Source organism: Lepidochelys olivacea (genome assembly GCF_965140295.1).
Source record: "Lepidochelys olivacea isolate rLepOli2 genome assembly, chromosome: 4".
NCBI classification, from domain to species: Eukaryota; Metazoa; Chordata; order Testudines; family Cheloniidae; genus Lepidochelys; species Lepidochelys olivacea.
Window position 1 is genome coordinate 66,146,513 of NC_140414.1, and position 22,945 is coordinate 66,169,457.

General features: G+C 40.8%; 1 protein-coding gene across 4 annotated transcripts in view; it reads left to right on the forward strand.

The window, feature by feature from the left end:
- The window catches only part of TMEM131L (transmembrane 131 like), a 127,627-nt gene extending 112,890 nt beyond the window's left edge, over positions 1–14,737 (forward strand). For 3 of the 4 annotated variants that reach the window (XM_084626924.1, XM_084626926.1, XM_084626927.1), the window contains 6 exons: positions 6,063–6,141; positions 7,667–7,752; positions 9,261–9,381; positions 11,456–11,544; positions 13,095–13,237; positions 14,322–14,737. In XM_084626924.1, coding sequence (XP_084483050.1) covers positions 6,063–6,141; positions 7,667–7,752; positions 9,261–9,381; positions 11,456–11,544; positions 13,095–13,237; positions 14,322–14,600 — 797 coding nt within the window. In that variant the 3' untranslated portion in view covers positions 14,601–14,737. The remainder of the gene's footprint in view (positions 1–6,062; positions 6,142–7,666; positions 7,753–9,260; positions 9,382–11,455; positions 11,545–13,094; positions 13,238–14,321) is intronic. The other variant, XM_084626925.1, reaches the window with a different exon arrangement.
- Positions 14,738–22,945: the final 8,208 nt, after the last annotated feature.

Consider the following 22,945-nt stretch of genomic DNA (forward strand, 5'->3'; position numbering starts at 1 on the left):
GGGGCCCAAAACTGGACACAGTACTCCAGATGAGGCCTTACCAATGTCAAATAAAGGGGAACGATCACGTCCCTCGATCTGCTGGCAGTGCCCCTATATATACATCCCAAAATGCCATTGGCCTTCTTGGCAACAAGGGCACACTGTTGACTAATATCCAGCTTCTCGTCCACTGTAACCCCTAGGTCCTTTTCTGCAGAACTGCTGCCTAGCCATTCGGTCCCTAGTCTGTAGCGGTGCATGGGATTCTTCCGTCCTAAGTGCAGGACTCTGCACTTGTCCTTGTTGAGCCTCATCAGATTTCTTTTGGCCCAATCCTCTAATTTGTCTAGGTCCCTCCATATCCTATCCCTACCCTCCAGTGTATCTACCTCTCCTCCCAGTTTAGTGTCATCTGCAAACTTGCTGAGGGTGCAATCCACACCATTCTCCAGATCATTTATGAAGATATTGAACAAAACTGGCCCGAGGACCGACCCTTGGGGCACTCCACTTGATACCAGCTGCCAACTAGACATGGAGCCATTGATCACTACCCGTTGAGTCCGACAATCTAGCCAACTTTCTGTCCACCTTATAGTCCATTCATCCAGCCCATGGACTTTGTTAACTTGCTGGCAAGAGTACTGTGGGAGACCGTGTCAAAAGCTTTGCTAAAGTCAAGGAACAACACGTCCACCGCTTTCCCCTCATCCACAGAGCCAGTTATCTCATCACAGAAGGCAAATAGATTAGTCAGGCATGACTTGCTCTTGGTGAATCCTTGCTGACTGTTCCTGATCATTTTCCTCTCCTCTGAGTGCTTCAGAATTGATTCCTTGAGGACCTGCTCCATGATTTTTCCAGGGACTGAGGTGAGGCTGACTGGCCTGTAGTTCCCAGGATCCTCCTCCTTCCCTTTTTTAAAGGTGGGCACTACATTAGCCTTTTTCCAGTCGTCCAGGACTTCCCCCGATCGCCATGAGTTTTCAAAGATAATGGCCAATGGCTCTGCAATCACATCCGCCAACTCCTTTAGCCCTCTCGGATGCAGCTCATCTGGCCCCATGGACTTGTGCTTGTCCAGCTTTTCTAAATAGTCCCGAACCACTTCTTTCTCCACAGAGGGCTGGTCATCTCCTCTCCATGCTGTGCTGCCCAGTGCAGTAGTCTGGGAGCTGACCTTGTTCGTGAAGACAGAGGCAAAAAAAGCATTGAGTACATTAGCTTTTTCCCCATCCTCTGTCACTAGGTTGCCTCCCTCATTCAGTAAGGGGCCCACACTTTCCTTGACTTTCTTCTTGTTGCTAACATACCTGAAGAAACCCTTCTTGTTACTCTCAACATCTCTTGCTAGCTGCAACTCCAGGTGTGATTTGGCCTTCCTGATTTCACTCCTGCATGCCCGAGCAATATTTTTATACTCTTCCCTGGTCATTTGTCCAATCTTCCACTTCTTGTAAGCTTCTTTTTTGTGTTTAAGATCAGCAAGGATTTCACTGTTAAGCCAAGCTGGTCGCCTGCCATATTTACTATTCTTTCTACACATCGGGATGGTTTGTCCCTGTAACCTCAATAAGGATTCTTTAAAATACAGCCAGCTCTCCTGGACTCCTTTCCCCCTCATGTTATTCTCCCAGGGGATCCTGCCCATCAGTTCCTTGAGGGAGTCAAAGTCTGCTTTTCTGAAGTCCAGGATCCGTATTCTGCTGCTCTCCTTTCTTCCCTGTGTCAGGATCCTGAACTCGACCATCTCATGGTCACTGCCTCCTAAGTTTCCATCCACTTTAGCTTCCCCTACGAATTCTTCCCAGTTTGTGAGCAGCACGTCAAGAAGAGCTCTGCCCCTAGTTAGTTCCTCCAGGACTTGCACCAGGAAATTGTCCCCTACATTTTCCGAAAACTTCCTGGATTACATTATACAGGCGTAATAGTCTGTCTTTGAAAGTCATTGAACACTGAATTTTCACATCAGATCACAAGTGAATAAATACCTTTTATTAAGTTACTTTTGTTGGGACACATTGATAATTCATGCTGTTTTCTCTAGGGAATTGCCTGTTTCTCTTCTGTAATAGGCAGGTCTGTTGTACATTTAGGTTGTAGTGTAAAACATGACTTTATAAAATATATTTGCTTTTTCCCCGTTCTAGCAAAGTACACTAGTAATTTCTTTCTTAACCATGAATATATTTTTGTTTCCATGTTCAATAACCATGTGAACTTCTTTCCTCTGTCCTCTTGTTGTCATACTAGTCTTAGAAAAACTCTTACTTTCTGCCTGATCAGCAATATGATACTCATTCTCCTGCAGCGGTTAGTGCTCTAGTTGGGTGGAAAAGTAAGTTTTTCATAAATGCTTCAGATACATTTAAGAATACCGGGAAAGGCTGGAGGAACATGTGGTATCACATTTGGGAGGGAAAGCCTAGTTTTGAGCCTAGAAGACTATACTGTTAAGAAGTAACTTGTCATCATGTCTGAACCTTTCCAAACTGATTTGAGCCTTTTTGCAGTCTAATCTGTAGTATTTAGTTCAGTTGGGTTCTAACATAGAAAGGCAGTGTCTTTTAGTTATTAGAGTAAGGAACTGGGAGTCTGCACTCCCTTCCTCTTTCTAGCTCTGCCACTGATTCACTGTGTGATGTTGGCCAGCAGGGGCCTCCGTTTTTCCCTCTGTAAAATATGTCTAACAACCATTGACTGTTGTACCTTCAGGAGTATTGTTAGGATTCATTCGTTTGTGTTAGCAAGGCACTTCAAGATGCCTGGTTGCAATATAATAGTATTTTGTACATATATAATCCAATGATTGAAAGTGACGTACAAAATTGTCAATGTGTTATCATCAAGGCTGCGATTTTGTCATGGAGGTCACGGATTCCGTGACCTCTGACTTCTGCAGCAGCTGGTGCACCTGACTCAGGGGCAGCTCAGACGGCTCCTGTGCCAGTCATACCGGTCGCTGCTGGGGCAGTCTCCCCTCCCACACCTCCCGCAGCAGAGTTTGGGTGTGGGAGGGAGCAAGGGATTGGGGCACAGGACGGGGTGAGGCAGGCTCTGGGTGGCTCTTACCCGGGGGGCTCCCAGGAAGCGGTGACATCCCGCTCGTTCAGCTGCTAGGTGGAGATATGGCCAGGCAGCTCCGTGTGCTGCCTCCACCCAGGACTCCCGCAGCTCCCATTTGCCGGGAACTGCGGCCAGTGGGAGCTGCAGGGGCGGTGCCTGCAGGCAAAGTTGCTATAGGAGTTCTAATTACCATAAGTGAGTAAGGAACGATTAAAAATAACATGCACAGGTTTTCTCTTTTGATGTAGCTGTTTTCTGTTAGGGAGGTTTGCTGGCGGGTGGAAGGGCCATGTTGTTGAAGCCACAGTTCAGACTTAGTTGTGGAATTTTGTATTCCACCTCATAGTGATTTGGTTCCCTGCTAAGAAAAGTCCCTGAGACTTGAAACCAAATTATACAACAAGAGCCTCACAGGATTTATGTTAAAAGTGTCTGATATTGCCAGACACTGGTGACCTCGTCCTGTGGGGAACAGGAGAACGGTGAGTTGGAGTGAAAGGGCTCCAGCTGTAATGCTTAGGGCTCTGCGTAGAGGGAGGGGGAATGTAGGAGAGAAACCCTTCTTAAATGAAAACTGAAGTAGGAGTCAAAGAGCGAGAATGTAAACTGGAGAGGGAACAAAGTGGCCTTTTGGTGTGGGTATGGCCAAGCCTACTCCTGTTTTATGCACAGGCACAAACTTTTTTATAGCACTGCAGTGTCTTAATAGATTGCCCTGTGGACCTCTTCCCCAGGTAACCACCCCTGGCAACTACCTAGTGTTTCTACATGAGGGAGTATTATTAGGAATGTACTGAAGTTGTTGACGCTGAAAAGTGGGGTCCCTTCTGAAATGTGTAATCGCATTGTCCACTTTGCTTTTCATTTCTTCTCCTTCTGTCTGTTCGGTTGCTCATGTTCACTCTCTTTTCAACCCTATCCCCCTCCTTTTTTCCCTGAACAGCCTTCTGTGCAGCCTAGTGCTGTCTCGTCCCACCCCCCTGCTTCCCAGCCACTTCATTCTCTTCTTCTCCCTTCTCCCCCAGACATTCCTCTCTATCTGGAAGCTCCATCTCACTGGTGGCTCTGATTCCTGAGGACAGCTCCTGTTTCCCCTCCTTTTCTTTAGCAGCAGCCCCTAGTAGAGGCAGCTTGTCTGCCCATCCCCCCCCCCTTTTTTTTGTTTTTGTTTCTAGCTTCTTCTACAGATCTCTCAGCTCTTCTTCATTTTGAAGGGATCAGGCACTTGTATAAGCAACTTGATACTGGGAGAAGAGTATACAGCATGTGACCAGCCCCTTCTACACAGATTACCTGCAAGTGCTTCATAGACCTTAGTTTAGGCAGGAGTAATACAAATCCAAATGTGAACTAAAACATATGAGAGTAAAAGCACCTGAGAAAGTAGAGAAAATAGCCATCAACACTAAAAGCAAAAGGGGAAAGAGAAAATGTGGATGAGGAAGTGAACTGAAAAAGTACCACATCAGAAATTAAGGAAGCTGTACAATTAGTCACTTTTGGGAAGACTGCAGAACTGAAAGCTACTAACTCTGCCCACATTTTAATTTAGTCCTTACCTTTAGATTATTGTTACATGTGGAACAATGGATATGTTGTTATGTGTTATAATATACATGACCTACATCTGTAAGTGGCAAAATAGTGAAAAGATATTTGTTTGTGGGTAATTAAGAAAGTGCACAGATGTACAGCTCAAAAAATTACAGAAAATACCCCAGAATCATGTGCTTGTATAGGGCAATAAGCCCAAAGCACGTCACAAACACCAGAAGGCACAATTATGCTTCTTTGCTGTGCCATATTAAAAAGAACAGTGAAAATCCTTAGACCAATAATATTAGTAACAGGTAGCTTGCTGCAGCATTAATAATGAACAGAATTTAAAAATAGTTTATATTGAATGTTCTCTAGTGAGATGGAAAAATTGATTTCATGTCTCTAAATGCTATTTTGAATAATATGAATATAATTTAGTGTCTGAGTAAAAACATATCAACAGACCTGGCTTCAGAGTCAGGAAAGATTAGCTGTGCCTCTGACCTAATGAGATGAATTATCTCTGGAATAATTTTCTGTGTATTCATAGGGTGCCAGGCGTCTGGTTTTTTACCGGAACACCTGGTCGAAAAGGGACCCTGGCAGGTCTGGTTAGCCCCAGCTGTGAGCCCCCTTACACACCCAAACTCGATCCTGGAGCCCACACCCTCTCCTGCACTCCAACCCCCTGCCCCTGCCCATAGTCCCCTCCTGTGCCCAAAACCCCTCATCCCCACACCAGAGTCAGGACCCCCAGCTGGAGCCCTCACACCCCAACCCTCTGCCCCAGCCTGGAGCCACTTCCTATACCCCGAACCCCTCATTTCTGGCCCCAGCCTGGAGCCCACACTTCTCCTGCACCCCAACTCCCTGAACCAGCCAGTGAGTGAGGGTGGGGGGAATGGAGTGAGCAGGGGCAGGGCAGGGCAAAGGTGTTCAGTTTTGTGTGATTAGAAAGTTGTCAACCATATGTATTCATAATGTAGTGTAACTCTTTTCAAATAGAGTCATTTTGATAGTAAGTAGGAATGAATAATTAACATTATAAATGTTAGATAGTAACAATTGTTAAGGTGAACACTGCACAAAAAACAATGCTTAAATAAATGTATTTTCTTTTCATAAAGTCTGACACCACAGAAGAACTCACTCTTCTGGTAGAATAGTGGTTCTCAATCTTTTTCCAAATCCTGGGCCCATATTGCAAAAGAAAAAAAATGTCTGGGCCCTCCTCTTAGCTAGCCAAAAAGAAGGGGTCATGGTCTCCAGGTTGAGAATCCATATAATACATGACACCTGTATAGATTTCAGACGGGTTTATGAATAAGCATATTTAATAAATACATTCTGAAATGGTAAGTGCTGGTACTGACATTCCACACTGAGAAGTAAGTTCATACACACCATTGGTAAGTGTATTGTGTATGTTCCTGTTTTCAAAATCTTTTTTGATTCACAATCATTGTTTTATTTAGGGGAGAATATTTCACAAAATGATTTTCCAACTGAAACTCCCATCACTTTAAATCTGTCTCATAACATCTGCAATACCAGGTAAATTTTTGTTAAGTCTACCCCAGTAAAATATTAAAGGAACTCCATCAACTTGAAATATTTTTAGGTTTTTTTAAAATGAATTAAAATAAAAACAGTTTCAGGTCCTACACCTGCTTTTGATTCTCTCTGCTAATTTTTGTGGTAGTACAGTCATGTTTTCCTAGTGTTGAAAATGTTTCTCTCTTCCCTGTAGCTTTATGAAAAAACCTCCCCAAATGATAGGGAAACCTTGCTTGTTATGCAGGAGAAATATGGGATGCATAAGAAAAATAAGGAAGTTATTTTTTCTGTATTATCTTCCCATTCTAGTAGTTTTCAGTGCTAATTTTTAGGTAACAAAAGATCAGACAAATGTGTCACTTTTAAGTTGATGGGGTTCTTTTTATGAGAATCATGCTGTCCTGAGACAACTCGAAAATTGTTCCTTTTCTTTCTCTGACATATCCTCCCCCTTACTATAATATGTGCCGCATCTAAAGTTTTCGTGATCTGGATCTTCATCTCACTCCCAGTTTGAGACAAGTCGGATTCAGCTACTATATAGAGTCCATTACATCTTTTCCCCGGGGTTACTGATAACGGAGTATTTCAGTGCAGCTTTGGAAATACTCATCTGGTGTAGGGCTATAAGGGCCATGGCCAAAAGCCTGTATCTCCAACAACAAATTGGGAACCATCTCTGATATCTGCAGGGAGAGCGATAGAGGCCAAAATGTCACAGACGGGGAGAGAGGTCGCGCCCAAAAAGAAGAGTTGGGCTCTCAGTGACGAGAGCTTTTTCTTCCTCTTGTGCAAGTGACATTATTCTGAGAAGTAAATTTCTGTAGTACAGTATATGGAAAACTGACCTATTGGTTTTAAAGATGTGGGAGGACCTCTTATGTTTAGCAATCACTAATAGCTAAAGCTCATCCCAAACAAACTTAATCTCAGTCTGAACCTATGAACTGTGCTCTCATTTAGTCTCAATTCAGTCTGTGTTCCAGTTAAATTAGATATATATGGAATATGTGAATACACACACATTAAAATATGGAATATGTTATATATATTATCTTAAAGTAAACTCTGATTATCTGAATGGCTTGGGGGACATCTGAAACCTTCAGGTAATCAGAATGTTTATAAATGAAATTTGGCTCCTATATGAGTTTCAGATCATCTGAAATATGGATAATAAAGAGTTAAGATAATTAGTATTTTACTTGTTTTCCACATGTAAGAAGCACTAAAATAAGATTGTGAGGTATGCGATAGCCCAGAGTAAGGAGAATAGGCAAAGGAAAAACTTAATTTGTGGAGCAAAGGGATGCCATTTCCATGCTCCCTACAGTATCAGCTATTATTTAGTGTTCCATCACTCCGTTTAGTATCTTCCACTCTAGAGACATCCATCAAAACATTTTCAACATGAAAAAAACCTATAAAATTCCTTGAATTTTCTTTTCCAGGAGAAGAATCACTAGGGCATTTTTCAATGTTGATAATCCAAAATTTTAAAAAGTCCTTTGTCTTCATTCAGCAGAGACATAAATACTGTCCCCCAGTATCCAGAAACCGTATGTCCCAACTTCGCTGACATAACTGCAGATCCTGACAAAAATACAGGTTAGTTACTTTTTCAACAGCAGATTTGGTGCTATTGTTTATACAGTAGTACACATAAGTACCACACATTATGTTTCTTAACTACGTTTATGTATAAACCCACAAGGGCTTTACTGTCAGACTGCTGTGTTTGAGCTGCGTTGCTGAGGACTTCACTTTTTTTTTTTTTTCAAACTTCCTGACAACTAAAAAGGACTCAGAGAAGACTTCCTTTACTATCACTACTCTTTGTTATAACCTAGACTTTGTTTATGGCATTCTCACTGAAAAAAGGCAGGATTCATGTGTCATTTCACACTTTTTGTATTCTTTCCTGACAGTTGTCATGCTTTGCACAGACTAAGCACCCTGACTGCAGAGTAACATTTAAACAGTTACCAGCATGATTGAGAGGTCAAAAGAACTGACTTCTTGTCTTAAGTAGAGTTGAGACACAGTTAATGCCATCAGATATTTCTCTCCTAATTTCCTAAGTCATGACTGAGAAAAAGTCCTCAGCCCTTTTTGACCTTACTCCCTCCAAAATGAATGATGTGATGATTTGGGCTCTTAAATATGTGGTTGTTTTCGTTTGTCTGCATTTCAAATGGAAATAATGTTCATCTGTTTGGTGGGATTAACAAATTGTGAAGTAAAAGATTACAGGATAAATTAGAGCTTGTAGAATATAATTGTGAATCAGAGAGGAAATCTGAATCTTGCTCTCTCTCATTTTTTAATGTCTTTTTTCCTTTAAGAAGTATGTGCACTTATAGTTTGTTCCAGTTTTTAATGGCTCTAGCAGCGTGAGCTCTTCTGTTCAAAACTAGAGTCTCTTCCTGAGGAGAAGTTTTAATACACAAACATGTAGTCAGTATTCAAATTTAGTGTGAAAACAGTCTTGGGAAGGGACTCATTTTCATTTAGTCCATCCTCCCATGATGAAAGGTACAAGTACCAGTTCTCATCACTGATGTCATTTCAACATCACATGTACTTTCTGTAGGAATCTTTCCTTTTTGCTGTGTTGAATTTCAGAATCCGCTTCAATCTTTTTTTTTTTAACCAATAGAAAAGTGTCTGATTTTGTTATCATCTGCACAGCAAGTTCCATCAAACATAAACATTTGTCAATAAGTTCTTCCCTAGGAATTTTCATCCAGTGACATACACTCTTAGGGACAGATCCTCAGCTGGTATAAATTAGCCTAGCTCCATTGAGTCAGTTTATATCAGCTGTAGGATCTGGCCCTGACAGTTGGTCTGTCTTGGAGTCTTTTAGTGAGGTTTCTTTTTATACTGACAGCCCTTCTTTTTGGGTTCAAGTAGTAATATAGGAGGGAGGGACAGGTACTGTCCTTTGTGAAAACTATGAAGCGAGATCTCTGGCTGGATTCTCTCTCTTACATACAACCTTTTTACTGGGGATCTGAGAATCAGATTCACCATAGTACTAGGATTTGGTGGATCCCTCATTTCTGTACTTTTGCATTTCATACACTGCAAACAAGATCTCTTTGCCGTTCTAGGTCTTTATCCTACAGGAGACTTGTGGCCTGCTCAACCAGTCTGTTTGACAAATAGCTTAAACTATAACCTTGAGAATAACGTACCGTGCATGATCCAGGAAACCCCTTCTGTTCAAAATAGGCAAGTTATTTTTTGCTTAAACTTTTTGGTATTGCATTGTTCAGCGTACGGCCTTAACAGCATGAATGTATCTGAGCTTATCTTGCAATGTTTAAGCATGTGCCATTTAAACAGTTTCTATGCTATGGTTGCATGTTAAGATCTAGTGAGCAAAAATCTTACTGTAGACATACTGTTTAAAGCTGTTTGTTAGCTTTCAGCACATGGTATTAATATTGTCAGTACAAATTGACCAGCTTTCTCACTCGTATGTAGGTATTTCAAAACTTCATATTTCTCACAAATTTAAGCAAATCATTCTTGGAAAGCTTTTTGATTTCTCTCTTTTCCCTCTGATGGAGATGGGTGCCTCATCTTTATGTCTGCTTTCCTATTGTTATAGTCATGAATCCAGTCCTGGGTAAAAATGTTAAATGCATAATAAATAAATAAAAGGGTACATGAAAGATAAAATCAAATATTCACAGGTTGAAAATAGTATAAAAATACAGGCTGGGTTGACTTCCTCAGGCTTTCCCGAGTCTTGAGGCACTGATTTTCCTACAGCAGTGAACCTCAGGCAGGAAAGATCATTTTCCCCCCCCCCCCCCCCACAACTGTATCTCCATCCTGTAAATTGCAGGAAAAAATAGTTTAGAATGCATGGTGCAGTGGCCCTGAAGACTAGGGACAAACACACTGCATCTTACTGTGTCCTCTTCAAACTGCAAAATACCACTGGCTCTTCCCTTCACAAGCTATGGGCAAATATGACATCAGAGTGATGACTCAGATGTCCACAAGCAATGACATTTTGAATTAAAGCAGCCAGGTAATCTGATTTTAAACCTGGTGTGTCCGAAAACTGCAGCCCTAATGGGAAGCAACAGTAACTAGTATTCTGAGGCTGTAATTTTTAGGCAGAGCAAGTTAATGGTAGTATGTGGCAGTTCTAATACTAAACTGCGTTGCTTTGAAAGGCTCATGTCATAATTTTGGTATTATTTTGACATAAAGTTATACATGAAAATTATGTACAATTATTTGCTTTTAAATTGTAATAACTCATGTTGGTTTCTTATTGCCTGGATGTTATAACAGGGTTAACACAACCTCAGAGTAGTAAAATTGTTTTACCCTTCTAGCCTATCCAGACTGAGTCCTTGGGGCTCTTCAGATTTACTCCTCAGTAGTGCTTGTTTAATTTCTGATGTATCTTTAAGAACTACTCTTAGAAAACCTTTTTGAAAGATTTGAAATCATTTTAGTTTGAAAACTAATACAATAACAGATCCAAGTAAATACGAGAGGACAACTTGTTTGCCAGGAGCCTAATGTGATTTGAAGGGATTAAGGCAGAAACCCCTATTTTTAGCAGTTATGAATAGAAACATTTAGATAACCTTGATTATAACACCAGGGTTAGGATTTAGGAAAAATTTGTATTAATTAAACACAATCAAATGCTATTTCACATTTCCATAGCACTTAAAGCAATCTGAGGGGTATTTTTAATGTAAACACTAATTAATAAAGCCTCCTTAGACGCTTATGTGGTAGGAACATACTGTAATTCCTTTTTTACAGATGGGGAAACTGAATCCCAGAAGGTTTTTATTTGCTTAAGTAATACAGGAAGTTTGTGGCAGATCCAGAAACAGAACTCAGATAACCTTCTTATCAGTCCTGTACTTTAGCCACTAGTCTGTTCTTCCACCTTATGGGGAAAAGATTTTAAAAAATGCTCAGTATCATAAATGCTGGAACTAGGGGGGCATGGGGTACTGCACCCCAGGGCTTGAAATGGTTCCCATCATATACAGGGTTTACAGTTTGATTCAATGGCTTTCAGCACACCCCATTGTAAAAATTGTTCCACAACACCCCGCTCAGTATAAGAATTAGCCTAATTTTAACACACACCATTGCTGTTAATAACTGTTCTGTACTATTATGTAATCAGCATGTGTGAAGTGCGATCACTTATTTCAGGCAATTGTCATCTAATAGTTTTACAGTATCTTAGTGTTTTTAAACTATTTTCATAAACCCTGTACAGTATTTTGATTTTTGTTGTTTGATTTTGTTGTAATAGCTTCATTGATTGGAATGCAACTTGCGATAGCCAGTTTCCCAACATGTATTGCCCATTAGAGATGAATGAATACAGTGCTTTTCCAGAAGGTAAGAGTGCTGCTAAACTTCCAGAATATCACTAAGCATGTTCTTTTCTCTCTTTCTTTGGAAAGCAAGGTAATTAATATCATTTTTTCTTTTAAAACCACTAGCACTAGACTGTTAGAGAGCTGAACTTGCTAATTCTTTTAATTAGGGTAAAATAAATGAGGAGAAATTAGTTATTATCATGTATGTGTATTTACAGTAGTGCTTAGAGACCCCAGGTAATATGAGGTGCCCATTGTGCGAGGTGCTGAAGACACACAAGAGTTGGTCCCTACCCCGAAGAACTTATGATCTAATTGGACAAGACAGACAAAGGATGGGAGAAGGAAAGTGCAGTTATGTCTGTTTTCCAGTTAGAGAACTAAAGCCCAGAGGGGTTAAATAATTTAGTCTGTGGCAGATCTAGGGAAACAATCCAGGTCTCCTGATTCCTGTTCTAGTGCCCTAACCACATGGTCCTCTCTAGAATGAGATTTTTCAGACACCCTTAGTTAAATTCCTGACTTGGAACAACCCGAATGAGGTTTTTGACCCACTGACCCAAAACCTGGTTTGCCGAGCTTCCTAAAGGCCTGATTTTGATTTCACTTACATCAGTTTTCTACAAGTGGGACTACATTAACTCCAGCAGAGTTAATCAGGCCCAGAGTGCTCTTTTTACCATTCTTTCTCTGCACCCCACTCATAAATCTCAGACTTCAACTGTGTCGGTACTCATTGGTGGAGAGTAAGGGAGCTGAAACAAATCTATGAATAGAAAGCTTGAAAAGTATTTGTTCGTAAACTTTTGAGAAGTTGTTGTTTACTCAAATTTAAATTTTTGACACCAAGTACTATACAGTATTGGGTTGTGTGTGCACGTGGGAAATAACAAGGCAACTTAAAAGTGCTATGCAAAGACCAGGTTTCTCAAAGTAGAAATCCCAACAGATTGTGCACTCTGTGACAGAGCTCAGTATACTAGTGTGTGCAACATAACGTCTCTTGTGGCCCATTTTTTTCCCCAGGATGTGATTTATTTTGCACGTTGAGCACGTTCACAGTTACCTGGAATACTGTACTACTAGGTAGGCTATATTTAAAGATGAACCTACGAGAGCACAGGATTTTGAATCCCAGTAGTCCCTTGGAAGTTTAGGGCTGAGACATGTGGGCAGGGAAGGATGGGGAAGCTTTGTCTTAATGTTGTCCATGCTCTACCTGTTTTGTGGCTAATGGAGGATTTCAATCTCCAGCAATCCAGAGATAAAAGATTTTATGTAGCCTTTACCCATCCCCTTGCTAGCAATTGGCTAATGGCCCCAGTAGTAGCTAATAAGAAACGATAATCCTGTTTACATTGTAGGTTTGAAAGATGCACGGAAATATGTAAATGTTACAAAGGGGTGATTGCTGTATTGCCAGGAAATCACCTTGGATTGGTGAAAGCCGGCTAGCAGTTTTAATGTGTCTCATGCTGGGACAGTTCAGCCCGCCTGCCCCCCGCAGAAAGTTTAATAGAATTTATAATGCAAAAGCTAATTTTGTTCTCTATCTCTCCTCAACTGCAGAAAATATGAATTACCCCAATGGCTTCCCATGTACTGCAGAGGGGCAAAATACCGCCTTCATTGATCACAATTGTCAGTCTACCTGGAGCGCTCCACCCAACATGACGCCTGCCTGGGAACAAGCCAGTTACGTCAACTCTTCAGTGAGTATTCCTGTCACCTGCAGATGAACAGGAAGAGATGGGCCATGTTTATTTCAGTCCCACAGTGCAATGTATTGTAGTGTTGTCTTTAGATATAATCACCTTCTCCTACACTGGGATGAAAATCTTCCACTTTTAAAATGTATTTTTTGTGTTTACAATAGGAAAAGAGAGTTTAATAGACAAATCTCATCAGTAAAAGCAAGAGATGATTTCAACAGCACATATTCATAGTGGATTCAATAGGGCACAGGATGGAAGAAGTGATAGAAATTTGCAGGGTCACAGAGGGACATTAATTCTATATTTTATTTGAATGTAATCTGAAATCATAGAAGTTTGAGACTAGAAAAACCTATTAGATAATTCAGTCTATTTTCCTGAAGAACAGGATTTTCCCTGCAATACATTTCTTAGTGTTTTAGCTGGTTTTAAAAGTCCGGACGGAGGCTTCTATCACTTCCACTGGCAGACTGTTCCACAGGCTAATACATCTCACTTTCAAGAAGTTTGTCCTGATATTCATTCTAAAATTTCTCTTTACTTGGACCCCATTACTCTCACATCAGTGTGTTCCATTCTAAATAATTCCTCTCTGTTCTTCCAGTAGTGCTGTAGCACGTTACCACGTCCCTCCATTAGTCATCTCTTAGCCAAGCTTATACAGCTTTAGCTATTTTTGTCTTGCCTCTTAAATCAGTCCTTCATCCCCATGATATTCTGTGTTACTCTTTAAATTTTCTCCATTTCTCTATATTTTTGCGGGGAAGCCTGATCAGAACTGAATATAGTACTCCAGTTGTGGTCACATCAGAACCATATATAAGAAGGCTAATACTGCCCTGCTTTATGAAATGCCTTTGCATATGCAACCCAAAACTGCATTGGCCTTTTTCTTGAAACCATGTAATTTGTTAACTCCTGTCTATAATTTCCTGGCTATATGATCCCAAGTTTTCTCTCAGCAGTTCTGCTCCCCAGGCTTCTTCCTCCCATGTAGTGTGTGTGTTTTCAGATTCTGTTTTTGTTTTCCCCAACATATTAGCTTGCACTTTGCCCTGATGCTTTTTTTCTTGTCCTGCAGCCCTACCTCTCAAGTGCCAGAAGCTTGTCTCCAATGTCTGGACTTTTTGGTTCCATCTGGGCACCACAGAGTGATGTCTATGAAAGCTGCTGCCCAGTCAGTGCCACCGGTCAACACCCAGCTCATGTTGAGAACCAGGCTGTTATGTGTAAGCAGGAGTATTATCCAAGGTTTAACCCATTCCGTGCCTATATGAACTTGGACATATGGACTACAACAGCCAACCGGAATGCAAATTTTTCAATTTCTAGGGACTCGGGTTACTGTGGAAACATGTGACAGGAATTTGATTTGAAAAATGTGAATAAAGATGCTTGCAATTTTGATTACTAGATTAAGCTGGCTGTTGAACTAGATTACAGTGTTGGTGGATATTTTGGCACTTTTATATGGACAATAAACATTTTTTACAGAAATCTGTGTATTAAGTACTTTTTAAGAATTAATAAATATTCTATACAAAATGTTATGTTAACATCACGTGAAGGTTAAAAATTTAAAACACAGTATTCAAAAGGTGGAAAAAAATCAGATTCTCATAGCAATATATTCACCTTCATTGCACATATTTCATATAAAGTTTTGATTTTCAACAATGGCCTCTAAATTTGCAGGTACAAAATTGCACTTATAAATAATTGCAGCAAATGGTAACACTTGGCCATCTAACTGTTTGCAATTACAGTTGCGGATATTTAGATGTTCAAATTCTGCTTCTACAGGCAGTTATTTGTGGATGCTATGCCTTGGCTGTATATCAGGCTTTAAAATCCTAACTGGTAATTTGATGATAATGTATTTGTGCAACGTGTGAGAGTCCATGCTTCTTTGAGAAGCTTTTCTTTCTTGTACCTCCTGATATTTTGTGTCTTAACTTTCATGTTGCAGTAGCATTTTTGGATGCATTTTTTACTTTCATGTTACATGAGCATTCTTTGGTGTATTTAATTTCCTTTGTTTAAAATTGGGGCATACTTTTCATTGAGCGGTGAGTTTATGCTTTTCTGCAAAGCAGGATTAACGGAACAGCAACACTTCAGTTTGTTTTATGAAAGCTGAATCTTCATAGTTGGAAAGGTTACCAAGAAAGGAACCAGCCCCTTGTTGATTTTATCCTTCATGCAAGCAGTGTCAGCAGCCCATATGTAAAGAGTCCTCTCCTCAGGCATGGACATACACAGTTCTCCCTGTCCCCTTGATATGTCACAAAGTGGGCAGGAGTTGATTAAGCTCTGCTAAATCTAAGGAGATGTCTACAGCTCACCTTTTTTGTTTTAAAATGTTTTTCTCCAAAGTCAGTGGTAAAACTCACATTGATTTCAATGAGACCAAAGCTAGGCCAATGATGAGCACTTTTGAAAATCCCGCCTTTTGTGTTTAATGGTTTTATTATACTGGTAACCAGCCCTCACATGCTGTGCTATTTTTTTCTGGTGTGTTTTGCTGGACTGTCCCACTGACTGTGGACATAGAAGTAATAGCTTATAGGACTCTCTCAATTCAATTTTGCTGGTATACCAGAATTGAGTGCTAGGCCTATAGAAATAGATGTCACCATTAACATTCCTTTGTGTCTTTGTAGCCTGTGACAGCATGTTAAGACAGGAGATTTTGAAAGATGTATATTGTGAGTACGAACACAGATGTGTGAAGAATACCAGTGATCATTTAGTTTGATAGGTTCTAATGCAGTGAAGTCCCTGATCTCCCAGATAACGCTATTTGTTTTATACCATGTTCATTCCTTGCTGAACCACAAAGAGATGCAGTCAGCAGAGATATCTAGCAAAAGCCTAGCCACACTCCCTTGCTATACCCAGCCAGTTCTGTTAACTTAATGATGTTCATGGGATTGGGGAGGCCTGGTTTTCTCTCTTTGGCTATCCCGATAACACGTATTATAATGCAATTTTTGCTTAGTTAGAATACAGGCACCAGGGTTTTGCTCCCTGCTTTAGGCAGATGGCCTTCTTGCACTCACATTGAACTGCAGATAGAAACCCTTGCTGATGATTTGGTGTCTCTGCTCAGGCCTATTTAGGTTCTAGATGGAGTTATGTATTCTGCACCACACTGCACAGTCTAAAAACAAATCCATTAGAGAAAGTTCAAGAGGCAGCAGCAAAAATTTCAGTGTTTGAAAACAAGACTCCAAGAAAAGGATACCGAGCACTGGCCATATTTTGGCCAAAAACAAGACAGTTGAGAGGTCATACAAAACTACGAATACGTAAAAGAATGTTGTTAAAAAAGGGAACACTCAGTCAATCTAGAGCTGAAAAAGAAGCAGTCCTTGTGGGAAGTTGGTAATATTAGCCTAAATATTACAAATGACTACAAATGTAACAACCGTTTAGTAATGACACAAGCTGCTAAAAAGACTGAGGAATCTTCACCCCCAGAAGACATTCAAGGCTCAATGAGTCGTCGTCATGGCCAGTTGAATCACCCTTCCTATTGCAGTGGGAGGTGGAGTAGATGACCTACCACTGGTTCTTCGTACCCAAGTGATTTTATACTTCAGTGAAAAGAAAGAGTCAGAAGTCCAAATTAATGATAAGAAAATCTCATTTCTCTTGAGCAATATTATATGTAATTTCTTGCCTCATATCAGGAAATCATGACCATAGGAATAGGCTCTTCACATACCACTATGAAGCTATTACCAACTTGTATTTAAGCCTGCATGGAAACAACAAGAAAGTGCCGACATGCAAACTAAATTGCGAAGAATAGTCTGCACAGTTCACCAGTTATCGCGAACATACAAATGTGGTTATTGCATTTGGACCAGATGCGTGTTGTGGGTATTTCAGTCCCACGGTGAAAAGTATCGTAGTGTTGTCTTTAGCTATAATAACCACCTCCTGCACTAGTTAATCTTCCATTTTGAAAATGTATTTTTTGCGTTTGCAACAGGAGAAGAGAGTCTATTTTAGAGAAATCTCATCAGTAAAAGCAAGAGATGATTTCAGTAGCACACGTTCATAGTGGGTTCAGTAGGGCACTGGATGGAAGAAGTGATAGAAATTTGAAGGGGGCAGAGAGGGACATTAATTCTATATTTCTTTAGAATATATTCTGGAATCATAGACGTTTGAGACTAGAAAAACCTATTAGATAATTCAGTCTATTTTCCCGTGTTCCCATGCAGTATCTTTTAGTGTTTTAGCCAGTTTTAAAAGTCCTACGGCTTCTCTGACCTCCATTGGCAAACTGTTCCACAGGCTACATCTCACTGTCAGGAGGTCTTTCCTGATATTCATCCTAAAATTTTTTTTTTACTTGCACTGCATTACTCCTCGTGACAGCACTGTGTTCCACTCTACATAATTCTTCTCCGTCCTAAGTGATTTCAGCCTTCCAATAGTGCTATAGCACATTACCATGTCCCTCCATTAGTCTTCTTTTAGCCAAGCTTATACATCCTTAGCTCTTTCTGTCTTGCATCTTAAATCAGTCCCCTGAGATTTTTTGTTACACTTTAAATTTTTTCCATTTGTCTGTATTTAGGCTGGTAAGTCTGATCAGAACTGAATATAGTACTCCAGTTGTGGTCACTTCAGAGCCATATAGAAAAAGACTAATACTGCCCTGATTAGTGAAATGCCTTTGCATTTGCAACCCAAAACAGCATTGGCTTTTTTTTTTTTTTTTTTTTTGTGGAAACCATGTCATTTGTAAACTTCCAACTAATTTCCCAGCTATGTGACCACTGGGCTTCTCTCAGTCTTTTTCCTCTGATGTAGCGTATGTGTGTTCAGATTCTGTTTCCCCCGAGCGTTATCTTGCACTTTGCCCTGATGCTTTTTTCTTGTCCTGCAGCCCTACCTCTCGTGCGCCAGAAGCTTGTCTCCAATGTTTGGACTTTTTGTTTCCATCTGGGTACCTCAAGAGTGATGACTGTGAAAGCTGTTGCCCAGTCAGTGCTACTGGTCAACACTCAGCTCATGTTTAGAAGTGGGCACTAACTGGCTAGAAGAGGAGGAGGATAGTGGTGGTATTATGCGCCCACCAAAAAGGAAGACATGTGGCACTTACCTCTGCACATACAGAGTGCAGTGCTGTTTAAACCTTCTCGAATTGTCTTTTACATTTCCAGAGAGCTTCAGCTCTGCTGGGGCTTTGAACCGCTTCATTCTTCCACTCAGGGCATTTTCTTAGTTCATTTTGCTCCTGGTACCGTGTAGGGGTGATTGCTCAGTGCATACGGTGCTTGCAATAGCTGGTTCTGATGCACTCAAAGTGTATAATAGATTTCAGTTAACTCAGGCTGAGGAGGCCAACCATGAAACTGTAAAAAGAAAAGGCGTACTTGTGGCACCTTAGAGACTAATGTTAGTCTCTAAGGTGCCACAAGTACTCCTTTTCTTTTTGCAGACACAGAATAACACAGCTGCTACTCTGAAACATGAAACTATAGTAGACATTTGAGGAGTACCGCACTCCACATAAAAATGAAACCTCTAAGAGAGATGTTTTTAAACAGAGTACAAAAAGAAGATGAAACCAAAGAAGAGTTTGTGACTGATCTAAGACTGAAGAGCCAATCTTGAAATTTTGGGGGTCTGAGTTCCTGAGAAGAGACCAGAGTATGATTGAGATTTGAAACACAAACTTCAGAGACAGGGAGAGTCAAGTTAATCCTTGACAAAGCAATAAGCATTTGCCAAGAAAAGAAAATCCTCCAGTTCAGAGTGAAGCTTACTGGAGGTGGAGGTGGACATGACAGAGAATCCAAAACAAGAAAAGAGAACTAAGGAAGAAAAGCATGCAACACGGGTCTCTGCCCCTGTTGCTGACCCTTTGTTCAAAAGAAAACGGAAAACAAGAATGCCTGCACTGTTGGAAACTGGTATCAGAGCCACTGGGGACTTGCAGACGGTAAAGGGACAGATAGAGGAAAACAAAAACGCAGTGTGATTTGGGGTCCTGGGAGCTGCCGTCACTTCATGAACATGACACAGTGCATCTCTCTGATGGGAAACAGTGGTTGAAAATGGAAGTGGTGTCACAAGAGGTTGCCGTCTGTCACCCCAGATGGACATGAGCTACAGAGGAATAACCCCAGAAGGGAGGGAGATAAGTGGCATGGAGTCTGCCGTTTTGCCCAGGAGCGTCTCAGACAGGCACCAAGAACAAGTTAAGAAGAAGTGGATTTACTGACTCCAGAAAGCAGGAGTGCTGCTGTTCTAGGGGAGCCGCACAGGTCCAAGCAACAGTGCAGGCTCCCCGAGGACTGATTGAACCTTGTTAATAATTGTGTGTTGTATTAATCCTGGGGGCTGTAATGTTTCTGTTACTCAGTTTTGTTTGGCAGGGACGATGTGATGGGAACTGGCCTGTATGCACTGAGTTACCCAGACAGAGTCTGGAGGGGTTTTGGGGAAGCTCTTGTTGCACACAGTCAGTTAGACAAAGACATAGAATAAAGCAGAGTTCTTGCAAGCACTGAGTGATCACTGAACAGCACTGTTGTGGGTATCTCTACTTTCCCCCTTTATTGAGAAGTCAGGAGGGAGATGAGGGTTCATTGTCACGTTGCTATAAAGCAGCAGCATGATGCAGCTTTGGAGATTTTGTGTGTCTCTGCTCCACAGCTTAGTAAATGGTGCAGAGGCCCTGCTGTGACAGACTGACTAGCACTGCCCTTCCAACTCCCATCTGATCACTGTAGTGTGGTTCTCTTTAAAAGTTCCCCACCATCCTGGTTGACAGAAATTACCCTTTTGCTGCAGTGGGACTTTGGCTGTGGAAGTGACTCCCCTTCGGCATCAGACTTAATTCATTTTTTTCTGCTTCTTAAAAAAGCACCACTCATACACTTTTGAATTTCATTGTGACCACTCTTGGCTTCTTGCTTATTGCCATCTCTCTCTTTGCATTGAACTCTCTGCTGTTCTTTTTTTTTTTTTTTTAATTTCTTTTGCTATGTGCCATAAAAATGTGTGGCTGGAAATATTGCAGTTACTACATGGAAATCCAAACATTATGTAAATAGTGTGGTCTTCCCTTGTTTTTGGTGTAGGGTATTTTTATATGTGCTCCATACTTTGGCTTCTAGAATTTGTTCTGTTTCTTATAAGAAAAAAATTGAAAAGTTTTATATATATATATAACTTTTATATTTATATAAAACTATTTTATTTATATATATATCTATATATATTTATATTTAAAATCAGCACAAAAAAGTCTAGCATGAACCTATTCCTAATTGACTTAAGCTACATTGCAAACAGCCACTCTTAAACCAAAATAAGAATGACCATATTGGGGTTTATGCTGCTTTAACTTCACATCTTTAGTTAAACTGATGCAACCCCGTTGCAGAACAAGCCCTGATTCCAACAGTCGTCTTTTCTTTTATACTGTCATTTCAGACTCCAGAAAATACTGTGGTTGTACCCACTTTTTCTGGAACATGGGGGCACATATTGAAGAAGTTCGTGCCAAATAACTAGCTGTGCAAGACCTCGCTTCTCGAACCAGTAGTGGCAAAATTTGGATTTCTGGGGTTTTTTTTTCATTTTATTTTATTTTTATTGAGTTTACAGTTTTTGAAGGGAAGTGGTTGGTTTCCCACTTCTGTGTGAGCACAGGTGTACAGGAAGCTTTCTCGTTGTCTCATCTGGCTTCCAGAAACTACTTTGTGCAGGGTGATAGACATTCACTCGATTCTCTTCCTCCCACCATCCCAAAAAAATTAAAATACTTCGTTCACTTTCCCTGAATGTAACCATTCAGGCTGCAGCGGTGAAACACTTCACAATTGACATTATACATGGGTCTGTTATGATGGCTGGCCATTATTTACTGAAATAAATGGTTTCACATAATTCGCTTGGCTTGTTAAGGAAAGGTGTTTTTCTGTGTACAGAAGGAAATACCAAAGAATAGAACCAGTCCAACCAGATGTTGAAATTGGCAAGGGAGCCTTTCGGGAGTGAAATAAAAGTAAAGTCTGATGAAGAAAAATGCCATCTCCTTCCAAACAGTCTTCTCAAGTAGATGGTATGATGACATGGTCAGTTAGGCTAAATTCTTCTTTTCAGTACAGCTCAAATCAGAGATGAGGGATTGTTGCAATATTTCTCCTACCAACTTTTTATTTGCACACAGGGTGAATTACTCTTCATGAAGCTTGGCTCACAACTGCATATGGAGGCTTTGGGAGGAATAAATTGTGTGTGAGAGAGTTGAAGAATGACCTCATCGCTGCCCTATCTCTCCTGCAGTGCGGTTAGTTACTCCTGTGTCTGCCACCGCTGTTTGGGGCCACAATCCATTTTTTCAACAAATGGCTGTTTAAACAACTTTTGAGGCTGTAGGCTGCCTCATGGCAGGGCTGGATGGGTCATTCTCTATAGGAAATGGCTAGTGATCTCTCACCAGTTCAGATGACAGCCCCTCAGCAGGTTGAGAGTGCCCCTCTCTGGTATACTGGGTCACTGCTCCTTACAGAGCATGGATCTTCTAACAATCCTTAAATCATGCATACAGCCCTTTAAAGGGTTTTCAACTGAATGGAGAAGCAAATGACTCTTTTCTAGTCCCAATGCCTCCATACCCAGCCAATTAAGGTGCTCTGTAGCCCTGAGGCCTAGCCCTTTCAGAAGACCCTTTGCTAATAATTAGCCAGGGCTCTCCCTGTCTCCATGACTTCAGAATTGCCTCCTTTGTGGCTCTCCCTCACTGCTGCTAATGCACTAGCCAGCACAGCAACCCACCACTCAAGTTCTGTGGGTTCATCTTCACTCTCTTCCCCTTGTTTCCTACTGCCTCCTGGAGCTTCTCCACCTGATCCCCACTGCTACTAGACTCCAGTACTTGGTAAGGCAACTCTATCCCCAGCCTGGCTATCATAACAATTAGCACCCTCAGATGATGGGCCTTGTGACCGATATGAGACAAGCCACTACCACAAGATTGGCTTGCACTGAATCCTTGCTGCATGCTTGGTAATACCAAAGTGATTAGTGCACTTTCACAGCCAGCCCAAGCATGCCTTCCACTTCATCTATGGCTCAGGACACCCCTGATCTCAAGGACAACTTGAGTAGAATGTATATGTCTCCTAGGTGTTATAATAATACAAATAAATAATAATATGAAAATGACTGTTGAGGTCTCTTACAGTCCTAACCAGAAAGACAATACAGCAGAGGGATTGCCTGAGAGGTTGAGCCCATGTCTGCCTTTGCCTTTCACAACTGTTTTTCAAATGAAGTGTGAAGATTTTCTTGCTGCCAAGACTTAAATTCAAGGTTCTTTGTTTCTCTTGTACCAGTTTAACACCTCACTAACACCCAAAATAGAGGGGGAAGTGCATTGCTTTTACTTTTTTAGGTGACCTCACTGTTTGCAGGAGAAAATTAAACATTGCACTCAGGTTTTTGGCAGGTAAATATAGAAGGAAATAATTTGAAATGTATTCATACTGTAGTTTAAGGGTATTGATTTGGGCTCTTAAAAAAATATTTCTGTTCACCTTGAATATACTTTAATGATTCACAGCAAGCAAATGTAATGTAGAGTGAGTAATATTTTCCTCACAAGGCTGTCAAGGCCCAAATAATTGTTTGTAAAAGAACTTACAGGGCCTTAAATGAAAGTTGCTAAAT